This window comes from Sprattus sprattus (genome assembly GCF_963457725.1).
Source record: "Sprattus sprattus genome assembly, chromosome: 1".
In the NCBI taxonomy this organism is placed as follows: Eukaryota; Metazoa; Chordata; class Actinopteri; order Clupeiformes; family Clupeidae; genus Sprattus; species Sprattus sprattus.
The window spans coordinates 3,114,420-3,130,232 of record NC_137920.1 but is presented as its reverse complement, the minus strand read 5'-3'; the positions used below and the strand labels follow the sequence as shown (position 1 = coordinate 3,130,232).

The following is a 15,813-nucleotide window of genomic DNA, read 5'->3' as shown; positions in this document are numbered from 1 at the left end:
CGCCCTATAAATAAAATTTATTATTATTATTATTATTAGTAACAAAAAAATGAATACCATACAAGGGTTAAACAGAATGATTATTTTTATTTGATAATATTGTGATTCTCTGAGCAGAAAGATATGTATTGTATTTGTTCCCAGCTAACAGAAGAATATACATTTAATTTGAATACACCTGATTGTACATGACCAGTAGATGTCGGCATTGCACACAAATGTGTTCTCGTCAACATCTCATCGACCACTTCGATGCTGTCCAATTCTGGAACATGTATGCAGCTGATCTACCAGATTTGTTTCTGACGAGGGACAAGCCAACACACACACACACACACACACACACACACACACACACACACACACACACACACACACACACACACACACACACACACACACACACACATACACACACACACACACACACAGAGAACCAGTTTCACATGTTCACACCTTTGGTTTCAGACATCTGACGCCGGATATAAAGCTGATAAGAGTGAGTGGGAGGGAGAGAGAGAGAGGGAGGGAGAGAGCGAGTGGTAAGGAGAGAGAGAGCGAGAGAGGGAGGTAGAGAGTGAGTGGGAGGGAGGGAGAAAGAGAGAGGGAGGGAGAGAGAGGAGGAGAGAGAGAGAGGGAGGTAGAGAGTGAGTGGGAGGGAGAGAGAGAGAGGGAGGTAGAGAGAGAGAGGGAGGGAGAGAGCGAGTGGTAAGGAGAGAGAGAGAGCGAGTGGTAAGGAGAGAGGGAGAGAGCGAGAGAGGGAGGTAGAGAGTGAGAGGGAGGGAGAAAGAGAGAGGGAGGGAGAGAGAGGAGGAGAGAGAGAGAGGGAGGTAGAGAGTAAGTGGGAGGGAGAGAGAGAGAGAGAGGGAACAGAGAGAGGGAGCGAGAACTGGCCTGACAAGCCCGGCTGGCCTAGTGCCAGTTATGAGTAGCCCATATTCAACCTCCTTTGCCAAGGGGTTTTCCTTTTTTTTTTCTCCTTCTTTGAAACAAGGCTGTGGTTATAAGGAAAAGGTGACTCAGCAGCTATGCAAATCAGCCAATCAACAACCAGCCCGTCTGCCTAAAGGAAAAACAAGCCTGTAGTCAGAGTTCATATGGGACAGATAAGAGTCTTTGCAGTGCGGGTAACTAGATCAGATATGGGTGTTTGGCTTTGTGTCTTTGTGTCTGTGTAACAGTGTGTGTGTGTGTGTGTCTGTGTCACAGTGTGTGTGTGTGTGTCTGTGTCACAGTGTGTGTGTGTGTGTGTGTGTGTGGGTGTGTGTGTGTGTGTGTGTCACAGTGTGGGTGTGTCTTTATGAGACAGAAGAAGTGAGAGGTGGCAATGGGTGCGTATGTGTGTGTGTGTGTGAGAAAGAGACTGTGTGTGTGTGTGTGCACGCATGCCTGTTTGTGTGCCATACCATAGGCCCATTTTAACAACAGGGCCCTCACAAACCCAATCAACACAACTTAATGACACATTGGATACCATTTGTCACTGGACATTGCTAACGCAAAGCAACTCCTCAGATTTACCTAGCACAGTGTGTCTGGGTATGACCTAGGCCTTCTGTCTCTGTACTCAGTTGTATTGCTTTCATTGTATGCAAATGCAATGGCAATAAAGGCTTTTCTATTCTATTCAATTTTACACCTTGCTAATACCTAACTCAGTAGGCTAATCAGTAGGGCATAAGTCATTTTAATGTTTAAATTATCCAAAAGTCACAGAGATCAATGCTCTCTATACACGACTGCGTGGTAAATGTATGTACAAGACGGATAGGCCTATACACTTTAATAACTAGTTTAATAAGTGTAATATTTAGCTCTCTTAATTTAAGCAAAACAGCACACGTTGTCAAAATCTCTCGGACAAACTAAACTTGGTTTGGAATATGCGTCAGGTTTCCAGATTCCTAAAGTGAGCTTAAGAGAGAATCATACACCGACCGAAAATGTCACTGAAAGTCCTGTCAGCCATCAGAAGAGAGAGAAGAAACTGCCAAACCAGTTTGATGCATCACGTGATCGTGGTATCGGCTTACAAGCCACTGGCACTCATACACAGGTGTGTCGGCTTGTGCGGAAGTAGACGAACATTCAATTAAACTGGGACTTGCGCGAAACCTGCTCAAACTTCCAATACTTTATTTGTCAAAATCACAAGTTCTGTGAAACAAGTTGTTTTTTCTTTTCTTTCTTTTTTGAATTGACAGGCGTTCGGACGAAATAGTTTACAGGCAACGCAAGATTTTAGGAAGAAACACCGACGGTGGCGAGACATTTTCCGATCGCAATGCTTGAACTCGTCTTCGCTGGGCTGCTACTGCTGCACACGGCAGCAACAGGTAAGGGCTTGTGTGGGTGTTCGCCTTTGTTATTCACCGCCAGCCACTGCTACAGGGGCAGACTATCAAAACAAGCGGTGTGCCTGCACAACATGATGTAGCAGCGTGCCAAGCAATTGATATACAACGTTAAGCGATGTCGGTGTAGCCTATGTTGATTTATGTGGGACGTTAGCCTACGTCTGTGCAACCTATGTTGATGTGTTACGTTAGCCTACGTCTGTGTAGCCTATGTTGATGTTTGTGTTACGTTACAAAACTTCTGCTGATTATCATGGCTACGTTTTGTCGATATTTGAGTTGACGAATTTTCCTGTGTGGAGCCTTTTGGTGTCTTTTAAAAGAGAGTGTGGCAGGTCTGACAATATGCTTGACTGCTTGTGGGCTAGGCCATTGGACACCTGGCCTACTGCCTTGTTTAAATACGTTCCCGCTCGGTATAACATCAAGGCTCGTTTTCCTTGCGATGCTTAAATAAGGCCATCTATGCAGAACCCGTGTATCATACTTCATCGTAACTTAGGCTCTCTATAGGGCTGGAGGCAATGGCTTATGTAGCATACAGTGACACGGTGTGTATAGGGCTAAAGGCAGTGGCATAGCATACACTGACACGGTGTGTAGGCCTATGTTGCCTAGAGACCAAAGCGGGAGGGGCATTGTGGTCCCTAAGGAGGTGCATCAACATTGGGAGGATGAAGAAGCACTGAAGACCGGCTGTTATCACATACTTAAAAAGTCTGAGGGCAGGTTGAATGTGACCCAATAACCCACAGAGAGGCACACACACACACACACACCGCACACACACACACACACACACACACACACACACTTACTACAACAAACACACACACACTTACTACAACACACACACACTAACAACAACAACACACACACACACACACACACTAACTACATGACTTCTCTGTGTACAACAACACACACACACACACACACACACACACACACACACACACACAGTATCAGCATTCCTGTTCTGTGAAGCCCACGCATTTTTGTTGCAGTTTCGGTGCAAGTGGCCTTTTGTGTGTGCTGAAATCTGAGACACTGTCATTACACAGAGAAGTCATGTAGTAAGTGTGTGTGTGTGTGTGTGTGTGTGTGTGTGTGTGTGTGTGTGTGTGTGTGTGTGTGTGTTGTATTAAGTGTATGTGCAGTGGCCCTGTGTAGTAAGTGTGTGTGTGTGTGTGTGAAGTCATGTAGTTAGTGTGTGTGTGTGTGTGTGTTATTGTAAGTGTGTGTGTGTGTGTGTGTGTGTGTGTGAAGTCATGTAGTGTGTGTGTGTCTGTGTGTTGTAGTAATGTTGTGGACACAGTTCCTTTGTCAGCCAAACAGTGTCAACTTCCAGCTCTTATCAACTTTTGTTCATTACGGTTCATTAAGGTCACTTTGCAATATGTTGGTAGCAGGCAGGCCTGTGGCAAGGCAGAGGCAGTACAACCCTTAATTAAGATTTATTAATGTTCATTAAGGCCAGAGGCGGTTCAACGCTTAATTCATGTTAATTAAGACAGAGGCAGTACAAAGCTTAATTAAGGTTTATTAAGGATAAAAATAAAGCTTTACAGTGCCAGTCCATACTAGATCTTAAAAGTTCTAAGAAATCATTTCATATCAAGAGATGATCAGCCTTATTATGTCTTGTGTGTGTAGCACCATGAGACAATAGTGTGTGTTTGTTGCCAGACACAGGCCGACTGTGCTACGCTGCTCGGATGGCTGTCATTCCTAGTTGATTTGTTTGCTTTCCACTCATCGCTATCACTCTGTCAAGTCTTTTAGTGTCAGATGCACAGAACAACAGAGTCGGACTGGGCACTGAAATTCTTAGGACAGGACACCGTACCACACTACCATAACATAACAAGACATAACATAACATATAAGTACTCCACATGATATAACACAACATAACTTAACAATAAGTACTAAACATAAGATATACCTATGAAAGACGAATAATAGTAGACCTATTAGATAAACAATAAATATGCAATATAGCCTAGATACTAAACATAAATGTACTAAACAGATACACATACCTACATGTCTTACACAAACTGCTAGAGCTATACTTAACATAGGCTAATACACATAATAGCCTGAACTAACCTAGGACCTATACTAACCATGAAACAGAGACATAGACGCTTCACGTATGTGGGTAGTGCAATATTGCAAGTGTAGTGCAAACAGCAGTGAAAGCGAGCCTGTGTAAAGTAAAGTAGCGAGTGTAAAGTGACGAGAGTGCATTATTGTCCATTTAGAAGTCTGATGGCCTAAGGATAGAAACTATTCTCCAGTATCAACCTGATAAACAAACAGAAACCATAGTCACAAGTTCACAGGCAGAATCCAGGTCAGAAACCTTCCCGAAATAGATAGTCAGATTCATTTCAGAATCCCTTCGGAATGGATTGAGCGAGATTGCTTGCTTATAGAATCCCCTCGGAATGGATTGAGCGAGATTGCTTGCTTATAGAATCCCTTCGGAATGGAGTGAGTCAGATTGCTTATAGAATCCCTTCGGAATGGATTGAGTCAGATTGCTTATAGAATCCCTTCGGAATGGATTGAGTCAGATTGCTTATAGAATCCCTTCGGAATGGATTGAGGCAGATTTTATTGTAGAGTCGTTTGCTGAGTGCAAAGAGTTAAGACTGAGACAAGAAGAGGCAAAATAATGAAAAATAACATTCAAGAAACACATTAATATATTCCTCTGTAAGTGTGATCATAGTTAGAGTCTGTGTTTGTTTTTAAGTTTCATAAGGTATATGGTATAGCCATGTGATCCCTGCTCATGTATTTGTGTACCTATTATTTATTATTATTTATTCATAACATTTAATTCATATTTTGTTCCTATGCTTAAATGTTAGGGAAACATATAGTTCCTCTGGATCATTCTGTGTGTGTATTTGTTCTCTATCTTCAGTCAGAAACTGTGATATGATGTTTCAGGGGTGGGAGGAAGGGTTGACCTTCTCCCCACCAGAAATGTGTCATTTGTAACAAAGAGGAGGAACAGAAACATTTGTGTGTGTGTGACTGACTGTGTGACTGTGTGACTGTGTGTGTCTTTCTCTCTATCTCTCTCTCTCGCACTCTCTCTCCCTCTCACTGACTGTGACTCTCTCCAATCTGTCTCTCTCTCTCACTGACTCTCACACTCTCCGTCTGACTCCCTCCCTCTCCCTCTCTCTTTTTGTGTGTGTGTGACTGACTGTGTGACTGTGTGACTGTGTGTGTCTTTCTCTCTCTCTCTCTCTCTCTCTCTCTCTCTCTCTCTCACTGACTCTGACTCTCAATCTCTCTCTCTCTCTGTCTCTCTCTGCCTTCTGTCTCTCTCACTGACTCTCTTTCTCTGTCTGTCTCTCAAACTCTCTGTCTGACTCACTCTCTCACTCACTCACTCACTCACTCACTCACTCACTCACTCACTCTCTCTCTCTCTCTCTCTCTCTCTCTCTCTCTCTCTCTCTCTCTCTCTCTCTCTCTCTCTCTCTCTCTCTCTCTCTCTCTCTCCTCTCTCTCTCTCTCTCTCTCTCTCTCTCTCTCTCTCCTCTCTTTCTCTCTCTCTCTCCCATCTGTCTCTCTCACTGACTCTCTTTCTCTGTCTGTCTCTCAAACTCTCTGTCTGACTCACTCTCTCACTCACTCACTCACTCACTCACTCACCTCACTCTCTCTCTCTCTCTCTCTCTCTCTCTCTCTCTCTCTCTCTCTCTCTCTCTCTCTCTCTCTCTCTCTCTCTCTCTCTCTCTCTCTCTCTCTCTCTCTCTCTCTCTCTCTCTCTCTCTCTCCTCTCTTTCTCTCTCTCTCTCCCATCTGTCTCTCTCACTGACTCTCTTTCTCTGTCTGTCTCTCAAACTCTCTGTCTGACTCTCTCTCTCACTCACTCACTCACTCACTCACTCACTCACTCTCTCTCTCTCTCTCTCTCTCTCTCTCTCTCTCTCTCTCTCTTTCTCTTCAGTCTTTGTTTGGGGAGTTTTTCATGCAAATGTGGAACATTGAGAGGTAATTCCTAAACAAGGAAATGTAAATGTAAACAAACGCAAACTTCTTTAACAAGACAGGTGAAAACCTGCAGCACCACAGACAGACAGACAGACAGACAGACAGACAGACAGACAGACAGACAGACAGACAGACAGACAGACAGACAGACAGACAGACAGACAGACAGACAGACAGACAGACAGACAGACAGACGACGGTTCTGTGGTGTATGGTACAGGTTTGGGAACGCTTCTTCTTTATGATTCTGTTGTGTGTTGCCACTGTGGTAATAGTTCTGTTGTGTCTAATAGTTCTGTTGTGTCTGGTTTAAATAGCGTAACTTTAGTAATCGTTCTGTTGTGTCTGGTTTAAATAGCGTAACTTTAGTAATAGTTCTGTTGTGTCTGGTTTGCCCTGCAGGAGCTCAGGCATTCACCGCCAGCACTAGCACGCCTTCAGTGAAAGTCAAGGAGGACCAGGGTAAGTAGAGGTCTCTTGGAACACACACACACACACACACACACACACACACACACACACTTGAGTTGTTGATGGGGTAACAAATTAAATGCAGTTCTAGATGCCCTGTTGTCCCCTAATGTGCACTTTAAAGGGTGTTAGTGTGAGTGATGTGCACCTGATGTGCACCTTAAAGTGTGTTAGTGTGAGTGATGTGCACTTTAAAGTGTGCTAGTGTGAGAAATGCGCACTTTAAAGGGTGTTAGTGTGAGAAATGTGCACTTTACAGTGTGCTTGTGTGAGTAATGTGCGCTTTAAAGTGTGCTTGTGTGAGTAATGTGCGCCTTAAAGTCTGCTAGTGTGAGCAATGTGCACTTTAAAGGGTGCTAGTGTGAACAGCGGGATAAGCCCTATGTAGTGACTGAGCAGAGCTCCCCCTGCAGGTGCGGACCTGAAGTGCAGCTACTCAGCAGACTTTGGGTCAGATGCCAGAGTGGAGTGGAAGTTCCAGGATGTCAAATCCACGGGGACCTCTCTGATCATCTACAACGGGAAGCCGACGAGTAAGCACACACCCCCCCCCACACACACACACACACACACACCCCAGACGCAGACGCAGACGCAGACGCAGACGCAGACACACTCACACTCACACTAACACACGATTCAGAAGACGCCACTACTGTCTAGAGGCGTGTCACCTTCTGGTGTTTGCTAGGCATTTGGTAGAGCTTTCCATTGTTTACAATGACAACTCAGAACAGCGCCAAAAAATCCACCAGTGGCCAAAAATATATTACAATCCTTCCATTTAAAATCTGGATCCTGTTGAAAATGAATCTTAATAAAACCGATCCCACAGTGTTGGCTACCTGTCTCATTTGGTAATTGTAGGCAAGACATTTACTCAAACTACCGCTAACTGATGTGGAGTTTTATTATATACCCATTATAACCGTATAGCTTCCTAAATCTGTTCCTAATGGTCCCTTGTCCCCTTTTATAACCCATTATTATAACTGTATCTATTATCCCTCTGATATGCTCTCCCTTATAACGGATTATAACTGTTCGTATCACCACTCTCTTGTAGGTTCCTAATGGTATTGGTCATTTAGTTATTTATTTATTTTTAATCAACTGTTCATTATATTTGTCCTTCTGTATGAGTATGTAATATGTATGTGTTGAATCAGCTTTAGCAATAGTTTAAAAAAAAAATTCATGCTAATATAGCTTCTTTGAATTTAATTGAATTAAATTGGTCATTGTAATTGTTCCCCCTCCTTATAATGCATTTGAACCGTATGCATAACCCCTCTCTCGTATGGTTATAATGTTTTATAACCCCTCTGTGGTATGTATCGAATGGTGGTTATAATACATTATAACTCTGTGGTATGTATCTAATGGTGGTTATAATGCATTGTTACCCCTCCAGTTAACTATGCAGGACGAGTGGAGCAGTACAATGGCGGACTCCGTTTCAACCGTGTGACTCGTAAGGACACAGGCACATATATCTGCACAGTGGCAGGGAGCGGCTTCACTTCCGACGCCAAGATCAGCCTGACGGTGCTGGGTACGTCTCTTGTGTACACACACACACACACACACACACACACACACACACACACACACACACACACACACACACATACATATACATATATCTGCACAGTGGCGGGCAGCGGCTTCACTTCTGACGCCAAGATCAGCCTGACGGTGCTGGGTACGTCTCTCGTACACACACACACACACACACACACACACACACATACATATACATATATCTGCACAGTGGCGGGCAGCGGCTTCACTTCTGACGCCAAGATCAGCCTGACGGTGCTGGGTACGTCTCTCGTACACACAGACACACACACACACACACACACACACACACACACACACACACACACACACACACACACACACACACACATACACATACATATATCTGCACAGTGGCAGGGAGCGGCTTCACTTCCGACGCCAAGATCAGCCTGACGGTGCTGGGTACGTCTCTCGTACACACACACACACACACACACACACACACACAAATACATACATATATCTGCCCAGTGGCGGGCAGCGGGTACTCTTCCGACGCCAAGATCAGCCTGACTGTGCTGGGTACGTCTCTCGTACACACACACACACACATAAACAGACACACACACACACACACACACAAACACACACACACACACACACATATCTGCACAGTGCAGTGGCAGGCAGCGGTGCTGGGTACGTCTCTCGAGCACACGCACACGCACACGCACACGCACACGCACACGCACACGCACATAGTGGGTGGGTGAGTAACTAAATGTGTTATTAAATGCTTCTGTCTGCAGTGGCTCCGTCTGTCCCCCTGTGTCGTATTGCCACCTCGGTGAAGCTGGGCACCAATGTCAAACTGACATGCAGCGATGCCCAGGCGTCGCCCCCGCCGACCTACAAGTGGTACAAGAACAACGAGCCGCTGCCCCTGGACCCCAGCAAGTTCCCCAACTTCAAGAACATGACCTACAAACTTAACCCCAACACTGGCACACTGGTAAACACACACACACACACACACACACACACCCCAACTATAAGAACACACACACCCCAACTTTAAGAACACACACACCCCAACTATAAGAACACGATTTACAGACTTAACCCCAACACTGGAACACTGGTAAATATACGCACACACTCACACATGTGTACACAAACTCACTCATGTACACACAAAATAAACTATTTTCATAGACAGAGGTAAGTCCACAGCTTACTCGAAATAGATATGAAAATATACAAAAAGCAAACACGCAGACACCCACGCACAGAGACACGCACATGCACGCACACACAGGCATGCACTCTCTCCTTCTTTTAATGTCTTGTCATCTCTCTCTCCCTCCATATCTCTCTCTCTCTCTCTCTCCCCCCATATTTCTCTCTCTCTCTCTCTCTCTTTCTCTCTCAGGTGTTTTCTCGTGTCTCTCAGCAAGATGAAGGCCAGTATTTCTGCGAGTCCTCTAACGAAGCCGGACCTTCCATGCGATGTGTTGCCACCAAGATGGCCGTCTGTGAGTGAAACACGTTAGCACGTTAGCAGCTAGAGAGAAAGATTAACCTCCCATGCGATGTGTTGCCACTAAGATGGCCGTCTGTGAGTGAAACACGTTAGCACGTTAGCAGCTAGAGAGATAGATTTACCTCTCAAACAATGCGTTGCAACCAAGATGTCCGTCTCTGAGTTAGCAGCTAGAGAGAAAGATTAACCTCCCAAACTATGCGTTGCAACCAAGATGTCCGTCTGTGAGTTAGCACGTTAGCAGCTAGAGAGAAAGCTTAACCTCCAATGCGATGTGTTGCCACCAAGATGGCCGTCTGTGAGTGAAACACGTTAGCACGTTAGCAGCTAGAGAGAAAGATTAACCTCCCAAACGATGCGCTGCAACCAAAATGGCCGTCTGTGAGTCCCATATTGGCAACTAGAGAGATAGATTAACTTTCAAGGTGATGCGTTGCAACCAAGATGGTCGTCTGTGAGTTAGCACGTTAGCAACTAGAGATAGATTAACCTCTCAAAAGATGCATTGCCACCAACTGTGTCTGTGAGTGCCATATTGGCAACCAGAGAGATAGATAAAGCAAGATTGTGTCTGTGAGTGAAACAGGTTAGCAGCTTGAGAGATAGATTATCCTCACACACGATGCATTGCCACCAAGATGGCCGTCTGTGAGTTAGCATGTTACCAACTAGAGAGATAGATAAAGCAAGATTGTGTCTGTGAGTGAAACAGGTTAGCAGCTTGAGACATAGATTATCCTCACACACGATGCATTGCCACCAAGATGGCCGTCTGTGAGTTAGCACGTTAGCAACTAGAGAGATAGATTAACCTCCGAAGCGATGCAGTGCCACCAACATGGCCGTCTGTGAGTGCATATTGGCAACTAGAGAGATAGATTAAGCCCCTATGGATAACTGTGTGTAAGAAACACGTTAGCAACTAGACAGTATTTATGGTTAACTGGGACAAACACATTAACAGTGACTGTCTAAGTGCCATATAAGCGTTGACTAACCCGTTAGCTTACTCATACAGGCTAACTATCTGTAGCGCAGGTCAGACATGATTTACCCTCACTCACACACAACTTTAGCGCAGAACGGTTAAACTGTGCCAACTTTACAGAACCTGAGTTTACATATTACATACTGGGGGTTCCACCCCTCCTCTGTGTGTAGGTGTTTGTATGTGTGTTTTAGTAAAACGTTATGGTTTGTGTGTGTATATGTGTGAGTAATAAGTTATGGTTTGTGTGTGTGTGTGTGTGTGAGAGTAATACGTTATGGTTTTTGTGTGTGTGTGTGTGTGTTTTTGAGAGTAATAAGTTATGGTTTGTGTTTTTGTGTGTGTGTGTGTGAGAGAGAGTAATAAGTTATGGTGTGTGTGTGTGTGTGTGTGAATATAACTGAGCCTCCTGGTTACAGATGGGGTTAACACTGGAGGCATCGTTGCTGGGGTGATCATCCTCCTTATCCTCCTGCTGTTGCTCATCGTTGGACTGTGGTTCGCCCATCGTAAAGGCTACCTCACAAGTGAGTTCATCTTGATGGATGTGTGTTTGTGTGTGTAACAGTTTTGCTCCTGCGTGTGTGTGTGTGGTCCCGTACAGTAAGTGTTGCTCGTGTGTGTGTGTGTGTGTGTGTGTGTGTGTGTGTGTGTGTGTGTGTGTGTGTGTGTGTGTGGTCCTGTACAGTAAGTGTTGCTTTTGTATTTGTCTGAGTCTAACATTCTTCTTTGTGTATTTTCCTTCACCAGAGGTAAAGGAGAGGGTGTCAGGAAGGTGAGTCAGTTTCCTGTCTTTCTAGTATCCTGTTTCCTGTCTTTCTAGTGTCCAGTTTCCTGTCTTTCTAGTGTCCAGTTTCCTGTCTTTCTAGTGTCCAGTTTCCTTCCTTCCTAGTATAAAGTTTCCTGTCTTCTAAGTATCCAGTTCCATGTCTTTCTAGTGTCCAGTTTCCTGTCTTTCTAGTCTCTTCATTAGACTCTGTGTCATACATGTAATAATGTTATAACAACAATAAAAGTAACCATAGCTTGAGGCAATATTAGATCTTGTGTCCCCATAAAGTCTATAAAAAGTTGTGTAGTTATATGTAACAATTACAAAAGCCAATAGGAAAATATTGTTCCATGCGTTATAATCATAGAATCAATTAGACATTTTGTTTGTCTTTTCATTTCACAGCAGGACGCAAAACTCTGCGGTCTACCGCCCGACATCAGATAATGGGGACGACGAAGAGGTAAGGTCAAGGGTCATCTTCTCATCAGGGTCTAGTGTAGTGCAGTCCTTAAGGCCGATATATGCTCTGTTTTAGACGTAACGCGTAAGCACGTAAGATACACAACCCCCCCTTGCGCGGTAAAATACCCCCCCTTACGTGCTTAAGTGCGTCGCCCAAAATTCCTGACTATGCGACTAAAACACTACGGCCCTACGCAGCTCGCAAAGACTGTGATTAGCCGGCTAACCTCACCTGTCACAGAGTCTCACGTTTCCGGGTTAATAGCATACTACAGTCTTTTTTAGACCCAGACAGTTTTTTAAATCATGAATACCCTGCAGACCGTCTCACAAGCCTTTTCTTATGGATTAGGAACAAACATAACAGAAGAGGTCTGAAGACATGAACTCCTTTACAAATCCTCTTTAAACACTTATAGGAACGCTCAAATTACCACGAATTTATGGAGAGAATATCCCATTCTCACCCGCGATTGTTTGGAGAGAATGTGGTAATTCACGAACAAATAGGTACTTTCATATTCATTTTCCGCCACTTGTGAGTCATGGTGATATCTTTCATTGAGTTCATGTTGACGTGAATCAATCAATTGCACCCGCGAATTTGATAGAATGAGCCCGGTCTGCTCATATACAAAAGTTAACATTAACCTGCTGTTACCTTGTGGCCAGCACCATTGTAGTTACAAGCATTGACAACATGATATGATAGACATGATAGATGATATGATAGACATGATAGATTCTCTCGCCGTTTACCACCTCATCTTTGAATAATCTAACTCATAAACACATCGTTTTAAAGCCTGTCGCAGTCATTAAAAGATGTGTCAATAAACGAACTTTTGCGTCATGTGATCTGTCTTTTTCGCCACTGGTACTGAATTGCCAACATTTGTATTTTGTGTATGTATTCATAACATCAAGCCTTTCGCCCACTACACTTTCATGCTCCGCTAAGTTTTTTTCCTTTGTCCTGCTGCAATAAATACGCTTACTTAACTCAAAATAAATCTACAGTTCTGCGTCAATTTGCTTTGCAACACGCAACAAGGCTCACAAGCCTTGCAACACGGCTCTGCGTCTAAAACGAACCTTAAGGAACCGTAAATCAAAACTTGTCTAAAACAAGTTCCTTGTGTAAATTACGTGCTTACGGCTCTGCGTCTAAAACAACCCTAAATTGGCCTTTACACAGGCTCTGTGTTCCAGGGGGAGTTTAAGCATGTACGCACACATCTAGGAACCATTTTTTACCCGTGTATGTGTTTCAGTGGGAGTTTTAGCATGTACACACACATTTCAGTCTACATCTAGGAACCATGTTTACCTGTGTCTGTGTTTTCAGGGGAAGTTAGAGCATGTACGCACACATTTCAGTCTGCATCTAGAAACCAGCGCTCTGTTCCGTTTTCCCTACCTACCGTACCTACCATCCTTAGTGTGAGTATGTAGGGTGTTCCGTTTTCCGATTTCCCATTTCCGCGTCAAAAAGAAGTATACCCAAAGGACCCGTATCTGTACTCATAACGGTCAAAACGCTGAGTGTGGAAGCAGGGTACACTGTCCATTCTCAACGGCTGCCATCTTGTCAACGTAGCGGAAGAGGCGGACCCAGGCAGAGCCGCTCAGCTCGAAAAAGACGAACGCGGGGCTTGTCGCGATCGTAATTTCCGGTAAGTGCACCACGGAGTATTAGATTTGGAACAGCACTCACCTGCTGAGAATCTGCGTACCTAGTGAGTGTGTACTGTGTACTGCGTATAAGTATAGGTACGGTAGGTACGGTAGGTAGGGAAAACGGAACACAGCGCATGTTTACCTGTATCTGTGTTTTCAGGGGGAGTTTTAGCATAAACCCACGCATCTAGGAACCAAATGTACCCGTGTCTTGGTTTTCAGGGGGAGCTTTAGCATGTACATACACATTTCAGTCTGCATCTAGGAACCAATGCTATGTTCCGTTTCCATACATCCATGAGTATACTTATACGCAGTACACAGTACACACTTACTAGGTACGCATATTCTCAGCAGGTGAGTGTTGTTCCAAATCTAATACTCCGTGGTGCACTTACCGGAAATTAACTACAGTACCGGGTGGGGGGATAGCCAGCTGCTTAGCATAACTGCCATTCAGAACCAACAGTAATGCTACCAAGCTAGGCTAGCTAGGTATGCTAACTGTCGGTATACATCGTTAAAAACCACCAAAATACTCATGTCACTGGCTTTAATTTGAGAATGGCATGTTAGTAGTACATTTAATATCAGTACAGTTGTTTAATTACTGCAGATATTGGCATTTACGGTCTGTAGCCTTGTGGTGTACTGACTCTGCTATCGTAGCCACCGTAGCCATTATGTCCGCCATTGATTTCGAAATAAAACGAAAAGCTCTGCCTGGCTCCGCCTCTTCCGCTACGTTGACAAGATGGCGGCCGTTGAGAATGGAAAGTGTACCCTGGTTCCACACTCAAAGTTTTGTCCGTTATGAGTACACATACGGGTCCTTTGGGTATACTTCTTTTCGCCGCGATCAAAAACGGAACACCATGTGTTTGTGTTTTCAGGGGGAGTTAAAGCATGTACGCACACATTTCAGTCTGCCTCTAGGAACCATGTTTACCCGTGTCTGTGTTTCAGGGGGAGTTTAAGCATAAACCCACGCATCTAGGAACCAAATTTACCCGTGTCTATGTTTTCAGGGGGAGTTTTAGCATGTATGCACACATTGCCGTCTGCATCTAGGAACCATGTTTACCGGTGTTTGTGTTTTCAGGGGGAGTTTAAGCAGAAGTCCTCTTTCGTGGTGTAGCGACATCATTGGGATTGGCCATACCGTGCGGAGAGCAGCAGCATCAGCAGCAGCCATAGATCACGGACCAATTTACACACACACACACACACACACACACACACACACACACACACACATACATGCACACACACGCACACACACACACACACACGCACACACACGCACACACACACACACACACATACATGCACACACACGCACACACACGCACACACACACACCTTTGGGCTTGGCCATACCGTGGGGACAGCAACAGCAGCAGCGTTGCAAAGCCATAGATTATGGGCCGATGCACACACGCACATACACATACACACGCACACGCACACGCACACGCACACACCTTTGGGCGTGGCCATACTGTGGGGAGAGCAGCAGCAGCAGCAGCCATAGACACACACACACACACTTAGCCATACTGTGGGGAGAGCAGCAGCAGCCATAGAGACACACACACACACACACACACACACAAACTTGGCCATACAGTGGGAAGAGCAGCAGCGCCATAGATCACGGACCGATTCAGGGATGCTTAGACACAACGGCGATAGCAGCTGACTCCAGTGCCATCGCAGGGCGGGGGGTGTCTGTGTGTGTGTGTGTGTGTGTGATCAGGGTGGGATCAGGGTGAAATAGCAGCTGACTCAGGGGGTGTGTGTGTGAACAGGGTGGGATCAGGGTGAAATAGCAGCTGACTCGGGGTGTGTGTGTGTGTGTGTGTGAACAGGGTGGGATCGGGGTGAAATTGGAACACTCACACTCACCATCCTGTGCCTGAACACTTACAGCAGTCAGCTGCTATCGCTTTTTCTTTTCTGTTCTTTTTTTACGATGTAAACT

At 44.9% G+C, this 15,813-nt stretch overlaps 1 protein-coding gene across 1 annotated transcript; it reads left to right on the top strand.

Annotated features, from left to right (window-relative positions):
- Positions 1 to 2,284: 2,284 nt before the first annotated feature.
- LOC308367227 (junctional adhesion molecule A-like) lies at positions 2,285 to 14,967 on the top strand (the record flags this gene model as incomplete). Its single annotated transcript, XM_080841071.1, has 10 exons — positions 2,285 to 2,336; positions 6,786 to 6,845; positions 7,268 to 7,387; positions 8,269 to 8,409; positions 9,191 to 9,393; positions 9,814 to 9,916; positions 11,332 to 11,439; positions 11,663 to 11,687; positions 12,090 to 12,147; positions 14,932 to 14,967. 10 exons carry the CDS (start codon positions 2,285 to 2,287, stop codon positions 14,965 to 14,967), a joined length of 906 nt encoding a protein of 301 aa, XP_080697197.1.
- Positions 14,968 to 15,813: the final 846 nt, after the last annotated feature.